Source organism: Meleagris gallopavo, chromosome 5 (genome assembly GCF_905368555.1).
Source record: "Meleagris gallopavo chromosome 5, MGAL_WU_HG_1.1, whole genome shotgun sequence".
NCBI classification, from domain to species: domain Eukaryota; kingdom Metazoa; phylum Chordata; class Aves; order Galliformes; family Phasianidae; genus Meleagris; species Meleagris gallopavo.
The window spans coordinates 8,383,417-8,402,268 of NC_139408.1; the positions used below are offsets into that span (position 1 = coordinate 8,383,417).

Genomic DNA, 18,852 nt, shown 5'->3' on the forward strand with positions numbered 1-18,852 from the left:
AAATTCCAGACAAGATGTCAAGCAGCCCAAACCCTCACCTGGCACTACCAGAAACTTAGGAGAGATTTCAGAAAGGGCGTCTCTGCCTCTTGTCAAATGCCTTTCCTTTTTAACCGCTCTCAGTGCCGAGTGTTCCCGTATAGGTGATTCGCGGCACCCCGTCCGCTGGCGGCGGCCCCGTCCTGCTTCCCGCCCGCGGCACAGCTGCTGGTTGACCTCCGGCCGCGGGGCCGCTCGCTTCGCAGGAACCGCCGCGGGTTCCCGGCCCAGCCCAGGCGGTGCCCGGACAACGAGCTGCCGCGGCGTGGGAAGCGCGCGACTCAAGTGGGCAGGAAGGGGAAGCAGGGGAAGCGCCGCTCCTTTTCTCCGCTTTGAATGACAGACGGAACGCGATTTCTGGAACTACAACTCGAAGCGTCGGGATGCAGGTGACCTCTAGGGGCTGTTGTAGGACTTCTGTCCCTAAGCGCCTTATCGCTTACGGCCGTCGCTGGTTTTCCCGGTTTCCTTGCTCACAGGGTCAGGAGCTCCGGCCGCACGCTCCTCCCGCTCCCACGCCCTCCGGGCGGAGCGCCGCGCTGCCCGGCCTCGCGCCCCCTTCCGCCCAAAGGCAGCGCGGCGTCACCGCGGCGCGCCGGGAGACGCTGCGCCTGCGCCGAACGCCGGGCGCGGGGTGCGGCCCCGCCGGGGTGCCGTCGGGAGGCGGCGAGCGGGATGCCGGGATGCCGGGGTGAGGTCGCCGTCCGCGTCCCGAGGAGGAAGAGGAGGGGGGGTGCGGGGTGCGAGCGCGGGGGCGGGACCGGGAAGCCGTTGGGGTGGGCGCCGCGAGCGGCTGGGCGCCGCCGCCGCCTTCGGAGAACGGCTGGAGAGTCCCGCCTCCAGCACGGAGCGTCGCGGGCCTGGCGCGAGCGCGGCCGTTTCCCTGCGGCTGTGCGCCCGTGGGGCGCGGTTGTGTCCCTGTGTCATGCCTCTCCTAAGGGCTCTGCAGCGCGGCCGTCGCCGGGCTGTTCGGTCCTTAAGGTTGATGTTATTCCGCAGTCAGTTGGCCGCTGTAGGCCTCCGTCCGTAGCGGTCCTCTGAAGACGTGAAACTAATGGCTTATGTAGCGAGCACCAAACCATGCAGGCAGAATGAAGTGGCTGCCTTTGCCACTTCAAAATAAGAAGCAAAGAGAAATCGCGACGTTAGTCCCACTTAACGTTTAGCGAAAGGGAGCGAGCGGCAGAAGCAGGTGAAGTCTTCCAGAACCAGAAGGTGTAGGGAACCTTGTGACAAATGCTGGGGTAAAGGGATGGTGACATTGGTTGAAACTGGAGAGGCTTGAGCACATCTGCACAGTAATGCATCCTAAAGCGGAGTCTTTTTCACCAGCACTTCTTCTTTTAATAGTGAAAACAAAAGTTGCCGTCATAATCTTGAGATATTCGCTGGGTGTATTTATAGCTGTATGGTGCTGAAAAGTCTCTGTGGAAAGTGATGTCTGTGGAATACTAGGAATGCTTTATGAGAAGGAATATGTATTTCTTGAGTTGTAATGCCACACTCCAGTCTCTCCTATTTGGCTCTTTCTGATTTGGTTAAATTGTGTAACTGTGGAATAGTCTAGTTAGCAGGTGATTAAACTCTTTACACGAAAAGAAAGATGTGAGCAGCTAGCCATAGAAGACTCAAATGTAACCCTCTACCATCTTTTTAGCAGACACTTTACAAGTCAGTGAGAACTTTCCATGGAACTGAGTTGAAGAACTTCACTATGGGTCAACAGATTTCAAGCCAGACACAAACTATAATGAACAAGTTGCCAGAAAAAGTAGCAAAGCATGCTTCTTTGGTTCAAGAAAGTGGTTTCCTAACCTATGAAGAGTTTCTAGGAAGAGTAGCTGAACTTAATGATGTGTAAGTTTTAATTTGTTTCCTTTTTTCCGTGTTTTACAAACAACTTATATGTAATGTATTCCTCTGTGCTAAGTCAGAACTAGCCAACTCGTTGTCAGATGTTTACTTTGGATCTTAAAGTTTTTATAAAGATTGTAGTTGCACTTAGACCAAGTCATTCCTCCTTCTTAAAGTCACTTTTCTTTCCAGCTGGTGTTGCTTCACACTTAGAAGATCCGAAGAGGTCAATATTTACTATATCTTTTAGTTCAAGTCACCTATCACCCTTGTGCCCCTATCCTCCATCAACTAAAGATGCAGTGCTGCTTCCTTTCTTCTTATCATTTGTAGTAGAAGGTAGCAGTATGAGCCCTGTAAAGAGCCAGTACAGCAACACTGGGAAGGTAGAACTGGAGGCAGAACTGTTTGTGACCATTTCTCCCACATCTCTGGATGTGCAGTGCTGTTCCTCTTTAAAGATGAGATGTGTCTTTTACTGTTTGAAAACAGCGGCCAAAATAGTCCCCAAAAAAAGGCTGCATAAGTAACATTTGTTTTTGTAGCTTGCATTTTGTTTCACTAATATGTTGCCAGTAAAAAGAAAAGAATAGAAAAGCAGAGTTGTTGTTTTCGCTCACTCAGTATTTATGATATAAAATGAGCTGAGTTGAAGAAGTATGTGCTGAAAGGGGTTTTGTTGCATGTGGGTTTTGGTAGAATTTACTGTTTAATGTAATGTGAGTTTGTATTCAGTTTAGAAATTGTCTTATACAGCGTCATGCTTTTTTGAATTACTTTTGCATCTTCAAGAACAGACAGCTGTCTTCTAGGTAGATCAATTTTGCAGAATGTTTCCTTATGTTTCATAAGAAAATCTAAGTATATTTCAGTGTAATTAACTCTAAAATACCATTCTTGTTCAAGTTTTTTATTTCTTGACAGTGTTTACTTCAACCTGAAGATACTATAATTTGTTTGATTCTTGTGAAATAGACCACTGTGTCTGTGTTCCATTTAAAAAAAAAAAAACAGAAAACCAGGGGTCACCTGAAGCTTACTATTTTGTTATTAGTATATATAACAAAAGTACGCCTTGTCTGCATATGATGGTAATTGCATATTTGTTTTACATAAATGATAAGGAAGTAGTTATTTTAGATTGGACAAGACTATGTGATTGTTGTTGTAAACAGTTAAAGTATATTTGAATTACAAAGTCTGCCAAGGATGCTTGTGTTTTGTGAGATTTACTGTGCAATTTAAAGTGAAACGAATGTCATACTTTAGTAACCATCTTAGCGTGTCATTCAACTACTCTTAAATTTCATGTCTCTGGGCAGTATTGATAAAATGCCTTCAAAGATAAACAATAAAAAGCACATGGGTAAGCAATAGAGGATACTATAGTAACTGAGTTTGCTGATCTTTGCAGATTGGGCACATGACGTTAGACTGATTTTTCTTTATTTCAGTACTGCAAAATTAGCTTCTGGGCAAGAGAAACATCTGTTATTTGAAGTGCAACCTGGTTCTGATTCTTCTGCTTTCTGGAAGGTGGTCGTTCGGATAATCTGTACTAAAGTAAGATTACCGACGATTTTAATTTGGTTGTAGGGGTTGTATGTAGGTGTTGAGGACTGGTAAAATCCAATGCCTGTTAGATTTCTTTTAATATACTTGAGACAGGCAATGTATTCAAGGATATTATTTGCGACAAATTGAGTCTAAAATCTACATTTCTGTGAAAAGCAGGTTAACAAAAACATTTTCATGACTAAGCTTAAAGTAGCATTATCCTTCTGTGGTGCACTTAGAGCCTGTTAATTACAAATTCGTATGAGTTTGAGATGAGTCCAGTGGTGATGGATTAGATGGTCTTTAAAGACTATCTTCTGACTCAAACCAGTCTATGATACATGAAAATCAAATAGTACAACAAACTGCAAATTTGGGTCTGTAACGGGTGAAGTTTGCCAGCAATTTCAAACAGTATTGGTTTAGCTAGCATAACTGTATGTATCTTGACTCCTTACAGAACTAATCAATAGTTTATAGTATTTATTAATATATATGTAAATATTTAACTATTAGTTTGAGGACCTTGACAAAACTTATTAAGGCTGTTCTTTGTAGTAAGGAGATTTTTCCCCTCTGTATCCTATCAGATAACATCCTTAAACAATCCTGAAGCCAGAGAGCACTGTTAATGTGCAGTTACAGCCAAGCCAACTCTCAAATTTTGTTTGAAACTAAGAACTTGCAAGTTTGTTTGCTTTTAGTTTTCATTAAGGCAGCCACCATTGCAGGCTATTTTAAGCTGAAATGTGAAATGACTGATTGTTCTATTCGTGTTCTAAGATTAACACAGTTTTTAGGCATTAGGTCACTTCTTGCTTACACCTTAATCCATTTGAGCAATGAACATAATTGTCTTCTCCTAGAAATGTAGTCATAACTGCGATATTTTTCATAAGAAGACAAAGAAGAGCTGTGTTCGCAGATGTTAATTCTTGCCAAAGCAGGCTGCAGTTTAGGTGGCTACTGTCATGAGAACTGCAGCGTATAAAAAGAATTTTGAACAATTTCCAATAAAAATCTGATATATAACTGTAAACAATTCTTATTTCTTAAGATAAATAAAACAAGTGGCATCGTGGAAGTTTCAAGAATCTTGAACTTGTATCAGTTTGTTCAACTTTATAAAGACATCACCAGTCAAGCAGCAGGGGTTCTTGGGCAAAGTGGTACTTCTGAAGAAGCTGCTGAGAGTTTGACATCTGTGTCATCATCCCAGGCCAGCTTATGGATGGGAAGGTATGTTGATATACTTTTGACCACAGTTACAGCATAAATATCATTAAAGTTCTATATAAAATCTGAAGTAGAAACCTTCGGTGATCAACACTGAGAGAGCTTGGCTGATGCAGTCTGTCCCACTAACATTAATAGCATATTTCTTCTATCAAGAGAACTGCAGTATATTCTGTTGAAATTCTGCTGGCACTACTATACCTTAGCTTTCAGAACAGTCATTTTAGTGGTCAGTTTTAATAATAAGCATAGTATATGCTGAACCTCCTGAATAAGGAAACAGAAGGAAATGGAATCAGCTGCAGCTACAAATCTAAAGGATTGACAGTGTTTGTTTAAACGGATTTTGTTATTGTTCCACTTAAACTTTCTCTTCCTCTTCTACATTTTGGCATGTGAAAGTTCCCATCTGTTGCCACTAGAAACTCATCAACTGCAGTAATAATTTATCTTGCAAGACTGGAAAAATGTGAACTGTCTCACACATGTTGACATCCTGCTTTGTTCGCTAGAGGAAAAGTAAAAGACTGAGGTCAACACCTGCAATAACTTCAGCTCAAACTGAACTGAACAGCAAGAAGCTTCTCACCCTTTCCCTATGTGGAACAGTAGTGCCTTACTTTTAACTTTCTGAGTTAGTTCTAACTCATTCCTAAGTAAGGTGGAGTTGCTGACACTGCTTAGAGTGTTATATGCCAGCCGTTAGATTGAGAAGAGAGTCAGTGTTTCTCTTATTAAATACATAGAGCCCACTGTTTTGTTTTGTTTTTTTTCAGTCAGGGGACTGCAGAATGTGCTCTTCTTGTTTAATTTCCTGTTTCTCTTGTTTGGGAACATATAATCTTTAATTATTAGCTGTTGAGATAATAAAATGCTGGAATCAGATAGCAATTTTGGGCATGTTGAGGAAAGAGTGTATTTTTCTACTCTTTCTCAAATATGAATTGTCTTGGCTTATATCTAGAAATAGCCTTTTACTTAAAACAAGCCATAACAACAAACCAGATGGTTATGCAAAACAAATTCTATTTTACTAAAGTCAGTGAATAGATACAAGGTTTGCTGGGTTAGTTTCATTTTTAGACTTTAAGATGGAGATGTTTGTAGCCTTCATTTTTTTGATGCAGTAATACTGAAAAATTGAACATACTTTTCTAATATGATAACAGTATGCTGCAATTCGGTGAGCTGGTATTTTCCAATTGTATTTTATCCAAGCTTTCAAGTCTTTCAGAAAAATACAGGCTAAAACATCAAGTGTGTTACACCTAGGATTTCTGATTGTTTTTCTGTGATATCCTCCAGTTTGCCTAAACTCTGTTAATCCTTAGATGTTCTTCAGCTCTAGAACTGGCTGTCACTAACCAAATATAACAAATATTATCTGTTTCATTCTCCTTCTTATCTGAACTTCTTCCACTGGAATAATACCTTATTTCTGCGGAACATTACTTCCTATTCCAAAATATCCATAACTGCTTTATGCCTAATGAAGAGACAAGCATTTCCTTAGTTTATCATTCTTATACGTTGGTTGCTCGGAAACTAATGCCTCATATTTATTTCCTTGGAAACTACAAAGAGCACAATAACACTTTTTGACAGAGCAAATTCTCAGCTACAAAACAATAATTTTCTACACAGACACCACCATTAGCTGATTTGCACCAATAAGCTGATTGAGATGCTCTTCATTTTGTGGCATGACTCCTGTGCATGGCCATCTGGAACTTGCCTTGTCTTTTACGTCACAGTCACCACTGCTGAAACACACAACCCACCACAGCAGTGTGCTCACATCCACTGTTTGGTCTCCATAAATGTTTAGCAAGCGTTGATGAATGTCAGAGGGTGCCATTTTTTCCATCTGGAGGAATTCAGTGACATACCTTTGCTTCATCTGCTACCATGTCAGACACCATTTTGTCAGAGTGCCTCTCTGCTGTCATCTGTCAGACTTGATTGTAAATGCATAAATATTTACGTGTCCAGATCAGTGGAAAATGAGGATTTGGTATACCTCCTCATGCTTGAGAAGTCTTGTTGATGCAGATATTCAAGATACTATTCTTATGAACTTGAGATACAGATATCCATTACTTGAAAAAGTTGCAGATGGATAAAATGTAAATGTCTGTCCCAGTGAGGGATTTAAGTTTTGAACTCTCCTCTGTTCCAAGAACACATGAAATTTTAACTGGAAAACTAGCCTGGGAGATTATCTTAATTTGAAGGAACAATCATAGGGAATGTATTGCAAGCTAAAACTATTCTTTTCTATCCATGGAATAGTTTTTCTCTTGGCATTTTGATGGCATGTGAAATTAGCAAACATGCGTTATAGTGGTGAGTCCTCTTAAGATGCATACTTTTGTCACATTTGCCAGTCTGACAAAGTTCGTTCTGAAATACTTCAGCCTCACAGTCTGTGAGAGGAAGGCAGATTGTTGTCCTGTCCTGCCTTTAGAGTAAACAGTGTTTCTATTCTTTGGCTCACTCCTGTGCTTTGTAATAGTTACAACTTACAGTTCTCTTGTTGAAATGGAGAAGAATTTGCATAACCCTTTGCAACACCAAAAGTACAAGATGACCAAAAAAATAAATGGCATGTTCTAACTTAGTCTAGTTCAGTTGCTGCTGTTTGCTGGTAGCTTGAGGCTATGTCTGCTGACATGGGCTGGGATGACATAACTGCCCCATCCAAAAAATTACATCATCGTTGAGGATAAGGCATTCTGGGCTGTCCGTCAGTAATTTTGATGCAAAATATAGTAACTAGTATTTTTACTAGAGCACAAACATGAAACTTATCTGTTGTCTGATAGAAAACACTGCCTTCTCTTCTGCAGGCTTAAACAGCCGACAGATGAAGATGAATGTTGCATTTGCATGGATGGACGTGTTGATTTGATCTTGCCGTGTGCTCACAGTTTCTGCCAGAAGTGCATTGATAAATGGTAATACATATTAAAGATTATTTATCATTTTATAGTATGCAATGTGTATAAGACTTGTTTCATTTTGGTCTGACAAATTCCTTAGTTGGCGTACAATTTAATATTTAATTACAGGTCATTGTAATTTTGCTTGGAACCTAACAAAAACAGGGCATATGCTGATGGTGACTTGTTGTGCTTCACAACATCCCAAAAAGCTGCTTTTTGGAGAAAAAAAATCAGTAGTTAGCATGCAAATGTGAAGGCAAGTTGAACTATCTTATTACTGGGGGATACCTATCAAAGGGATTTTTGAAGCAAATACCCTATTTGGTAACTGAAATATATCAGTTTCTCTAGGAAAATATTCTTAATAGCAGCACTTTGGAATTTATGTATAACATCTCTTAAGATATATGCTTAGCTTCATTCTTCAACCAAACCAGCTTTTCAGCTTCTGCATCTGACACATCAGTTGGGAAACAGAAATTGCTTTCTGTAGGAGTGCAGCGCTCTCCACTGGCCACACAGACGACCTGCAGGGATTTTGTTGTGTTCTGGCAGTCCAGCATTAAGTATGAGTTTTCTTGGTTAGACTTTTTTGAGTAGTTAATACAAATGATTTTACACTTAAGTCATATAACACACAAGAATTTTGTTTTGTGGCTTTCTCAGAGGCTTACCAAGTAAGTTATTTTTGTAATAGCATGTTCGCATAAGAAAAAACAGCAAAAATGAGTGGATTTGTGAATAGTCAGTCATCTGTCTTTCTAGAAAAATGCTTTAAAATCTATCAGCATTGCAAAGCTTAGTTTAACTACCTTGATGGAGAGTAGATTATATTCCACTATGGCTGATGCATGTTCCAGTTACACTGTTCCTTTCTAGTATGCAATCTCTGAAGTTTGTCTGTTCTTTGCTTGGCGAGTAACAGTCTACCAGTTTAGAGGCATAATTGCTTTGGACTCCTGAGTTAGTAGGGGGAGGTGATGGGTCTCTGAGGGGCCAATTCTGAATTTCAGTGGGCTGACTGACCCAGGAAAAGAGTTCTGCAGAGGAAGCTTATAGGGACTGGTTTCTGATGCACCTTAGTTAAATATCTAAAGATAGGAAGAGTTTGGAGTTTAGACTATGGTCTTCAATTTAAACCTTATGGCAGGTTACTAGATATATTGTTTTATCTGAGCACAAATGTTTCTGAGTAACCGAAGAGCCTGACACCACAATTTATTACTCAAAAACTAGAGCTGCATTCAGATTTGTTGGCCAGTCTTCCTCATAAAAAAAATCTGAAACAAAAGAAGGATTCCGGAGGTCTCATCCAATGAATGCGATGATTGAAGTTCTCACTGGGTTGGTTTGTGTTGTTGGTGATTTGTTGGTGGTGTTTGTTGAAGTGGGGGCTTTTTTTTTGGCCAGAAGGAGATCACAAATGAAAAATCCTCATTTCTCTGGCTTTCTGACAGGAGTGATCGTCACAGGAGCTGTCCTGTCTGCCGTCGCCAAGTAACTGGGGCAGGTGATTCTTGGGTGGTTTCAGATGCACCTACAGAGGATGATATCGCTACTTACATCCTTAACATGGTAGATGAGGTGGGCCAGCCTCTCAGGCCCTGACACTGACCAACAAGCTGCCAAGAGTAGAAGTACTTGAAGCTTTTGTTGTCACGAACGTCTGGCTTTACCTCTTGTCGTTCATCTGTAGTCTGTCTTAAGTCTTCTTGGCTACTGTGAATCTGCATTACACTTGTAAGACACATGGTATGTGAGCCAGTATATGTGTTTGCAGTCTTAAGCTGTACTTTCAGTGAAACCTTTAAACATTTGCAAAGGTTATTTTAACAATAACTTTTGATCTTAACATTTTGACTACTAGATGAAGCTACTTGTCCTAGCGCAGCTACAACTGCTAACTGCTGTTTGAACATCACAGTGTACTGCTGCAAAAGATGCACCACACCAGATGGATTGACCTCACTGGACTTATCCTTCACAGCGGTCCCTTTTAGATTCATGACAAATATGAATAAAGATGAGCTAGGACTAGTTATTACTTATTTGGAATTCTCCTGCTGAAACTTGAAAGACAGTGTGCTACCTATTCTTCAGTTTGCCAATTGCTACATGGTTTTTTTAGTGTTTACAGATAACAATTTCTGTTTGATCTGCTACAAGTTTTAGAATTAATTACTTAAAATCTGTTTTGGAGGCTGTAGCCATCTGTGTAAATGTACTTGTGCATTTTCCTTTATTCTAACCAGGTAATCTCTTTTTCAATTTGATGTTTAGCATGGTCTCATTAGCTTGAAAACATTAAACAGTTTCACAGACAATCCTAAAAAAGGAAATCACTTCCTATATTTTTTGATCAGGAACAGCCAGAATTATTTTTAAGCATTAGGCATATCTGAAGGAGTGACTTTATTCTAATTAGCAGTTAAGTTGTAGTTTAGTCTGGTGCTGTGGTATTATTTGCTTCCTGTGAGATTTCAAAGCAGTGAAATGAGAAATACTGAGGATTGCAAGGTGATAATCTGACGTGCTGTGCTGTATCTCTACAAGTGCAATATGCTTTTATGTAGCAGAGAGAATCTTCTACTTGGATGATAGTTGTGTCACATTACATGACTTACATCGAGTTACACATGTGGAAAGGGACATCGAACTGGAGCACAGCAATGTATTTGTCTAGCAGAGTTGAATCTTAGAAGAGCTAATAGACTCTAAAACAAATGGTCATCATTAGTATTCGGAAGTCTTTTGGCTTCCATAACGTTGTGGAAACCAACTGCTATTGTAGAGAATGAATATATCTATTTTTGATATTAACACAGACTACTCTTTTATCTTGAGACTGTTGAGGGAGAAATACTCCAGTGTATCATTTTAGGGCATATCAGCATAAATATAGCCCAGTTAAAGACTGGATCCTTAATTGCAATACTTGTTTAAATTTGATGACGCTATAGGACTAAGGCCTTTTGTCGGGGAATAACTCTCAACTAAAAGGCGTGTGCACACCTAGATATGCATATTCAGGTTATTTGTTTTAATTGGCTGCTATAAAATAATTTAATCACGTCAGCTACCAAATCTTGGGAATTTCTCTATTTTATTTCCTGTTAGCAGCATATGACACCCATTTGAGTACTCTTATTGTATCATCTAAAAGCCAAGATAGCAAAATGTGTAAGTCTCTATTTAACTGTTTATAAATTAGTTTATGAATGTATATAGTTGAGAGTTATTTTTTCCTTTGTTAATCCTTTGATGTCAATGAGATATTCTTCAGAAAATGTATGGACTGCTTGATTGGGCTGAAAACTAATCATGGTCAGGGATTTTCCACTAAAATATTTGCAGATATTCTTAATCACGCACCAGTTTGTTTCCTGTTTGCTTTCTGAGCTTGCATTAATCCATATTCAGAACACTGGAATTTTTAAGGTGTTTTTTATATTGCTGGAACAGAAAAAGCATCTAAGTATGCATCAAGCTAACTTTATTTTTCAAGTCTTTTGAAAATTATACTTCTGAACTGAGCTTTTATAAGCTAACTTTCTGCTGAGAACTTACATGAACTTATTACAATGTAATTTTGTAATTAATGCAGATTACTTGTAGCATAATGACACTTGCAAGTACTATATAAAATGATGCAAAAATTAATCAAATAGTGAAAAGTAAACTTTGTATTCTGTACAGCTTTCTTAATTAAGTTGCTTATAAGTCACATGGTTGTGATGTAGGTAATGTGTGCCTTGTCAAATGTACTGTATGTTATATGGGGCAGTAGATACCATAACACTGAAAACTCAGTAATTTGGTGGTGTTTCCTTGGCTGAAATATTACATCTAGCAAACAGCTTTAGAAAGGAGTCCCAGCAGCGGGAGCGGGGGCATGGCAGTGGGTTCCAGGAGCTAGACCTTAAAATGGGAATCACTATGAATACCTTCAAGTGGTGGAGGGGGAGCATTAATACTGACGTTTCTTGTACTAAAGTGAAGATTTCTTACAGATTTAAAGTGAAATTGTAATTTAAGCATTGTAGATTGTCTTAATAGCTAAGGACATTTCAGCATATTAAAATTTGTGTATGAATTGTGCAATAAAGTTACTTTGAACGAAATATCGTAGTCTCTCAAGCTTGAGGAACTTCTCAGCCTTAACAGCACAGAAGTCTGTGTAAGTATAATCTCAATGCAATTTTATTGTGCAATTGGTATGGTTAAATGTGTCTGTGAGTCTGATGTTCTTTAACTTATAAGTGTAACGTTAGGAAGGTAGGTTACATGTACCTCAGCATAAAGACACACCCCAATTTTTTTTCTTCTTTTTCTCAATAGTTTTTTTCTCTAAATAAATAAATTGGAACATTCTGCAGTGATGGAGACAAGTATACCTGCATGTCCTGGAAGGTCAGCACTGAGCAGTTTTGGGGGGGAGAGGTGGTTTGTTTTTTTTTTTTAGGGTATTATCATTTACTTTTTATACAAGTTATTCCATTGTGTTTCTGATATTTTAAAACTTAACGATGCTATTGTTGGAAAATTCTTACCATATTTTTCCTGTTGTTTGTTTTGTTTTTCTGCATGAATTGAAGTGCATCATTAATGTAAATGTTTCCTCTGCCTAGTTACTGGGGTTATCATCTTTGGAAGTCAGATGAGAAATTTGGTAACAGATGAGGAAATTAAAAATGTCAGAACTCACCACGTGACAGAGGCACCAAGAGGTAGGTTTACTTGAATTAACAAACACTTCTATTTACTGTGTTTTAAGATGAGGTGCCAAATCAATATAACATACACGTTATTTCTGTAGATGTAAGTGGCATATTTACATATCTTTCTTTTTCAAGGTCATTCTGTATATGATTTTATATTCATCAGTTTTGGAATCAGCAGGCAGCCTCTGGAAGGTCTGTGTTGTAGGTTTAAAACACTTTGTGTCCCACCGAATCCTGGATCAGAAACCTCCGTAGACTATCTTAAAAATGTTAGAGCAGATACAGTTTTATTGAGACGCATCCACACACACAAATCCTAATATATTCTTTATCATTTATTTGTGTAATGTTTTATGCTTCCACAAGAGCCAATGATAAACATCATTTAACTTAGGCACAGGAGGAAAAAGCATTTTTTTACAGACATCCCTCCCCACCTTTTTTCAGATTGATATGTTAACTCGGCAACTAGAATAGAAAGGTTTAGCCACAAGTAAAGAACAATGTTGTATATGAGAAGGTAAGACAGGCATGGTGTGAGGAACAATCTGTTACCCAGTAGCAGAGTAAGTGCCTTAAGTTTGCTACAGTACTATAAGAGAATGGAAGAGCATCGCTAAAAATGGCTCAAATTGGTATGTTTTAAATATCAAGAAGCCATAATTAACCATTTTAGGTGAAACTGTAAAATGCTCTGAGCTACTAGATTTAAGGAAGTCTTGAATAACATTTGAATATTAACACTGGTGAAATGATGAGGAAATAGGATACTCTGCCATTCTGAAGCATCCGACCCACCCACCACCAAATCACCACCTTCAGCAATGCTCATCTACTCCCCTTCTTTTTTTTTTTTGTGTAAGCAAAACAAACTGTGGTGTAACCCAGTCAGATCTTAACGTGGTCTGAGGAATATAACAACAGCAGTTTGCCCAATCTTGCACTTGAGTAAATGTGTACAGCAGTTAATTCAGATGACATTAACACTTCAACAGTGGATCTGTTCTTACATGCATATCCTAAGACTGCAAGGTTGTTTGAAACAGGCATTGGAACAAAACTGCAACTTAAAAAAGCTCAAGTTCCAGAACTGACCCTGAGAATCAGTAACATTTGTGTAAGTAAAAGATAATCAAGAAAGGGATGTAGCAATGGAAGCTTGGAAGAATATGGCTCTGTTTCCCTAAATATAACACTTAGCTCAATGTGTTGTTAAAAGCAGCAAACAGGGATGCACCAAAAAGAGAATTTGTGCTAACGGTCACTTGTTTGGTAGTGTTGCTATTGTTAGAGCAATCTGGATTTTAACAACGATTTAAATTGTTCTGTTTTGTTAACTTTGGTTTTGCTTTATTGTTTATTTTTGGGTTGGTGTTTTTTTTGTTGTTGTTTTTGTTTTTTGAGAGAGCTACCAACATGTTAGAACTTGATGTTCTTGAGGTAAGGGAAGTTGGAAAGGTATTAAACATAGAGGAGTTTGGTATAATGTAAAAAAAAAAAAAAAAACTTAGGAAATATAAATGACAAACAAGAGACACACTAACGGCAATCCACAGGTGAAACAGCCCAAGTAAAGCAATGGTTATGAGATCAAAAATACTTAAAAGTAGAATTCTCAAAAGCATGTTACTCAGACTGGATAGAGGTACTGAGGTAAATAACACTTCTTATAGAAACTTACTAGGAAGCTGTACTAATGAAGAGAACACTTCTCCATTTTATGTAGTCAAAAGATTGGAACCACTATTCAGGCCAAAATTACATTCTCAGATCCTGATAATGCATTATGTGAGCTGCTAAAATCTCTAACAGTGAGGCCAATAGGTGTTGCTGACTATAACCTTAGAACAACCTTATGTTACAGAGTTGAGCAGTATAGCACTGCTTCACAGGATTTCTAGCTGCACTAGGAGTGTCAGAAATGGCACCAGTTGAATACTGCAGACATTAAGCTAGATGGCTGAAGGGCTGACAGCAAATCTCCCACCATCTGTCTGAAACCTTGTTTTGGATCAGAATTCCTCTTCTAGCCTTGCCAGCACTGCAGCCCCCTGGATGGCCAGAAGTCTGTTCCTGTGCTCCGGGGCTCCCTGTAGAAGCTGTACTTCCAGGCTATTTCCTAAGGTCTTTTTTCAGGTTAATTTCTTATGGGGCTCTTCCATGGCTGCACAGCTGTAGCTGATAATAGGGAATCCTTCCTTCATGCAACCACTGTTCAGGACAGCAGGTACATCAGAAATTGTCCTTGAAGGTACTGCTTTCCACTCCTATGTTGGGGAATGGCTGCAAGAGCAGAGCAGCCATGAGAATATGTACGAGCATAGCTGGTGCAGCGGCACAGAGTGCATACCATGAGAAAATACTAGGAGTTAGATAGGAGTCACAATGTCCTTGGGGCAGCATGTAAACAGCGGGCCCACATCTGCAGCTGTGCTCTGTGGATGTGGGGGGGGCTGACAAGTAAACTGGTTTAGCAGCACAGGGGTGAATGCTGACTGAGCATTGGTTAAGGCTGAGCAGCCCACCTAGCAGCCAATGTTGTGCACCAGCAGTAAGCGAATACATGTGTATTGGAAGCCTATATAAACCTATGTGTGCAACAATAAAGGGAAGCATGATCACTCATATTGAGTACTGTTGTGCTTCCCCGCTCGAGAACAATCTAATTAGGACACTACCTGCAGCACTCCTACAGCCTGAGGAGAGTGTTTCTTTCAATAAATACCTACGTTTATGCCATTACTGAGGTGTCTAGTATTGGTGATATCACCAGCATTCCTTCCTTCTGCATTTACAAGGGGAAGTGAGACCTGGTCAGCTTCTGAAAGGATGGGTGTAGGTATGCAGGACAAGGCCTTGGCCTAAGAAACCTAAGTGGCGTGAAACTTAATTGGCTTAGCATTTGTTGAAATGTTTTTTACACTTTAATTCTGCATTTATTCTGTTCTAAGACTTGTAACCTCCCTGCAGGTCTCTAACTGTAGGGTTACCATCCTATCTTAGGGACTATAGGTCTTCAGATTAATTACTTCAGTTTTGGACTTACAGGCATTGGCACTCTCTCTCTGCTTATCCATAAGCCTTCAAGTCTTTTTTTTTTTTTTTTTTTTCCTTTTTGCATGAATCTACCTACAGTTCCTACAATATGAAGATACTATTATGTGATATTTATTACCTTTATTCCCTTCTGAGTGAAGAAATACTTTGTCTTAAGAAGGGTATTCAAATTGGGGAAAAAAAAGATGCACAATAGTTATATTTTACTATCTGCTCCATCATAAATAAAATGTTTTAACATAAAATGACTAAAAATTACCTAGCTCGCTTCTGTATAAATAGACAGTTTGTGACTTCTCATTCATCTCTGTAATTGACTAAAATACAAACTAACACAAATCTGTAAAAAGACATCAGAAGTAGGACCAGAACCCAGGTCTGGAGTTTCTACTGCTGATTCATAAGAACACTTCCTTTGTTCAAGTAAAAAAAAATTCTCTTTACATGCAGCCAGAATTATCTCATAAGTTTCCAAACAATTTGAATTGGCAAACCAGCATACTCTGATTAAAAAGCAATAAAAACATGTTCTTAACCTACAATGCAGAGCTTTCATAATGTAATTACACTTGTTATTACAGTGTACAATAGTGATGATTTTGTCACCATGTTTTGTACATATTAAGATTAAAAACATTTAGTCTGCTGTTATTTGCAGCCATCCTACATGACAACAAGAAGTAATTAAATGGTCATTAAATGTGACTACTGTGTTTTGAGTTTTATTGTTTTCCAGTTTAACTGCTGAAATGTTAAGGTAAAAATCATAAATGAGGGGGCAGCCTCAAAATTACACACCCTGTACAATCTGCTATCGAATAAAGGGTTCAAATTCCAAGTGGTAAATGCCAGGATTGCTATGAGACAAAAACGGGTGTGTGTGTTCTTTCAGCATCTGCAGTATCCTAAAATGCATCTCACGGATGCATTATGAATACTCTATAGTTTTGCAAGCTACAATATAGTGCACATTTAAGACACTATGAAACAAATAATACATGATTCTTAGTTTGCATATATTTACAGCAGTCTTACAAAGCCTACTGTTTGGAGAAACTGACATTTTTGCAATGAGAATAATGCAGTAAAAGATAACAGCAAATGCTGTTTACCTCCCATACTCTTATTTTTCTCCATATTGTTCAGGTATTTCTTTGTAGCGTCAACAACAGATGATTCGATACTATTTAGCATCTCATTCTGCTTGGGAGTGAAATGCTGTGGCTTATTTGAGCTTGTAACTACTCTGACAATGTCGAAATCTCGTCTGTTCTCATAGCATCAGACAGGAAACTAAGTTCATTACACAGCGTCTCGTACCTGAAGGCCATCCGGATCTGTGCAACATTTGTCTTACGAATGTCATTTCCCTCCGGCCCTTCTTTACAGTAGTTAACCCCTAAGAATTTCTGTTTTTCCTGTGAACAGGATTAAAGGAGGAAGTCAGTTCAAATGCTTTGATTTATTACATAACTGAATATATAGTTGAATGAGTCCAGTGCAAGTGAACAGAGCAACTTTAACCAGCTGGTCATTGACCTTTACATCAGGTTCTTAATCACCTCTGGAGATTTTAAGGTCAGTATAAATCCTTGTGCTAGCATTCAGTCTTTTCTACGACATCTTTCAAAGGAGAGGTCAAAAAAAGAGACTTAGGTTTCTTTTGTTAGTTAGAAGTTTACTTGAGGAAAATCAGTAGTTGTCACTAGAGAATACTGCAAGAAACAAAACAACATACATGAAAAGCCCCTTCACATTTCTTGAAAGGAATGTTTGAAAGGGACTTGGAAGAGAGGATGCTCTAAAATAAATCTTAGAGAGCATGCTGTGGATTTTAGGAAATAACATAATATGACTACATATCTAAATATAACACTTTTTGTAGTAGTTCTTGGTAGCGAAAAGCATGTCTTGCTTAATGACAGGCAGATTATTTTTACTTATTGCAAGACATAAAATTACTGGCAGAGGGATATCATCCAAAGGATTAAAGATTTGGGAGTGGAGGGAGAAATGAGTATAAACAGGCACCTAGTCTCTGCACATTTGGGAAATTCCAAACTAAAGCTAATGAGGAAAATGCAACTAATACTTTTTTAATGTGAGGCGTAGCAGATCTTTTGCAAGTATTCAGGGAAAAGAAGATAGGGATGTGCACAAGTACGTCACATAAAGACCTACTTTCCAATTTTCAGACTGCTAGTTTCTCTCTTTTTACTCACCCTACCATTCACCAAAAAGGAAAGCTTTTCTGCCCCAATTACCTTATCTGACAGTCCACTCTGTAGCACGCTGTTTCTTGCTATTTCACATAAGTCACAGGTACTTAGTTTCCACACCTGGGCTGCAATAGCGTATTCCTCCATGAGTGCTTCCTGTATCACCAAAATATGTTTAGTATCAAATGATATGTAAATAAGGTGTCAATGTGGATATGTACTCATTACTAATTAAGGAATTTATACATGCTCTTTAGATAGCTGTGAAAACTTAAAGGCTTAAGACTTAATGTTACTATTATTAATGAAAAGGACTGTTCATTTCTAGTTTGCAAAGGGTGACTTAATAATTCATAGATACTGAGAATCCAGTCATCTCAACCTAAGAAATTGCAGCCTGCATTCTGTATCAAATTACAAATGAGATCTCAGGGTTTATAGAAACCTTGGAGAACCCAGTCTTAAATCTTAAATCTTTCATGGACACATTATATAGACAGACAGCAGGGCAATTTCTCACTTCTGACCTCCCCTACAAGAAGGGTGTTGGGTCTGACTCTAGAGGGCTGTCACAGCTGAGGAGGTCCACACTACATATAATTCAGATGCCCTTCCATGCAGAAAGTCCCCCCCAGAGCTCTCTGTCTTTTCTAGCAAAGACATGTCATGGGCAAGCCTGGACAAAGCACACAAGAGCTTGGCTCATCCTCAGAACTCAGACACTTGAGCAATGGATGGGCCACTGTGAGGCACAACATATATTATGTCAGTGCTGATCACAAACTCAAGGCATCATGGGAAGCAGTGGCCAGGTATTTCTGTCCTGCCAGGCTACACAAGGGCAGGAATTAATTTCAGTTCACCGAGCATACAGCTTATGTGATCTTCAGAGACTCCACGTGGTAATTTTGTAATGTACTTCCCCACATTTATTAGTAAGGAAACGACTTTCCTGGCACTCTAGAGGATTGTTTATGAAGGCTCAAACCTCCCTCCAGCCTCATCCTTCATTCTATACTTCAACAGCCAACACTGGAGAGGCAAGAGTACAAAAGAAACATAATTAGGAAATCAGACATTTCCCTATGAAACCTAACAGTGAGTAGTAGACTGGGAATGAGGAAGAACAATGAATGTAGTGACTAAAAGACATGAAACTTTACATCCTAAGCAATTATATAAAAGATTTCAGGTCATTCTGGACCTGCATAGTACTATTGCCAA

At 39.1% G+C, this 18,852-nt stretch overlaps 2 protein-coding genes across 10 annotated transcripts in view; one reads left to right on the forward strand and one right to left on the reverse strand.

Annotated features, from left to right (window-relative positions):
- The first annotated feature begins 575 nt into the window (after positions 1 to 575).
- Positions 576 to 13,642, forward strand: RNF141 (ring finger protein 141). Of its 6 annotated transcripts, XR_004159818.2 has the most exons (7): positions 1,697 to 1,896; positions 3,348 to 3,456; positions 4,508 to 4,689; positions 7,536 to 7,643; positions 9,089 to 9,383; positions 11,970 to 12,041; positions 12,260 to 13,642. XR_004159818.2 is itself a non-coding variant. In XM_085224141.1 (6 exons), the coding sequence occupies exons 2-6, from the start codon at positions 1,754 to 1,756 to the stop codon at positions 9,237 to 9,239; spliced, it is 693 nt and encodes a 230-aa protein (XP_085080267.1). In that variant the 5' UTR covers positions 576 to 730; positions 1,700 to 1,753; the 3' UTR covers positions 9,240 to 11,752. The 6 variants fall into 6 exon arrangements, 3 of the variants coding, with proteins under 3 accessions (XP_085080267.1, XP_085080269.1, XP_085080268.1); XM_085224141.1 differs by lacking the exons at positions 11,970 to 12,041; positions 12,260 to 13,642 and adding an exon at positions 576 to 730 and having other exon boundaries at positions 1,700 to 1,896; positions 9,089 to 11,752; XM_085224143.1 differs by lacking the exons at positions 11,970 to 12,041; positions 12,260 to 13,642 and adding an exon at positions 584 to 730 and having other exon boundaries at positions 9,089 to 11,752.
- The window catches only part of AMPD3 (adenosine monophosphate deaminase 3), a 31,997-nt gene continuing 22,998 nt past the window's right edge, over positions 9,854 to 18,852 (reverse strand). The window contains exons 14-16 of one of the 4 annotated variants that reach the window (XM_085224138.1): positions 17,674 to 17,784; positions 16,730 to 16,827; positions 9,854 to 12,608 (exon numbers count right to left, since the gene is read on the reverse strand). In XM_085224138.1, coding sequence (XP_085080264.1) covers positions 12,560 to 12,608; positions 16,730 to 16,827; positions 17,674 to 17,784 — 258 coding nt within the window. In that variant the 3' untranslated portion in view covers positions 9,854 to 12,559. Of the gene's footprint in view, positions 12,613 to 12,674; positions 16,828 to 17,673; positions 17,785 to 17,810; positions 18,661 to 18,852 lie in introns of those variants that run through there. The other 3 variants (XM_085224139.1, XM_085224137.1, XM_085224140.1) reach the window with 3 other exon arrangements.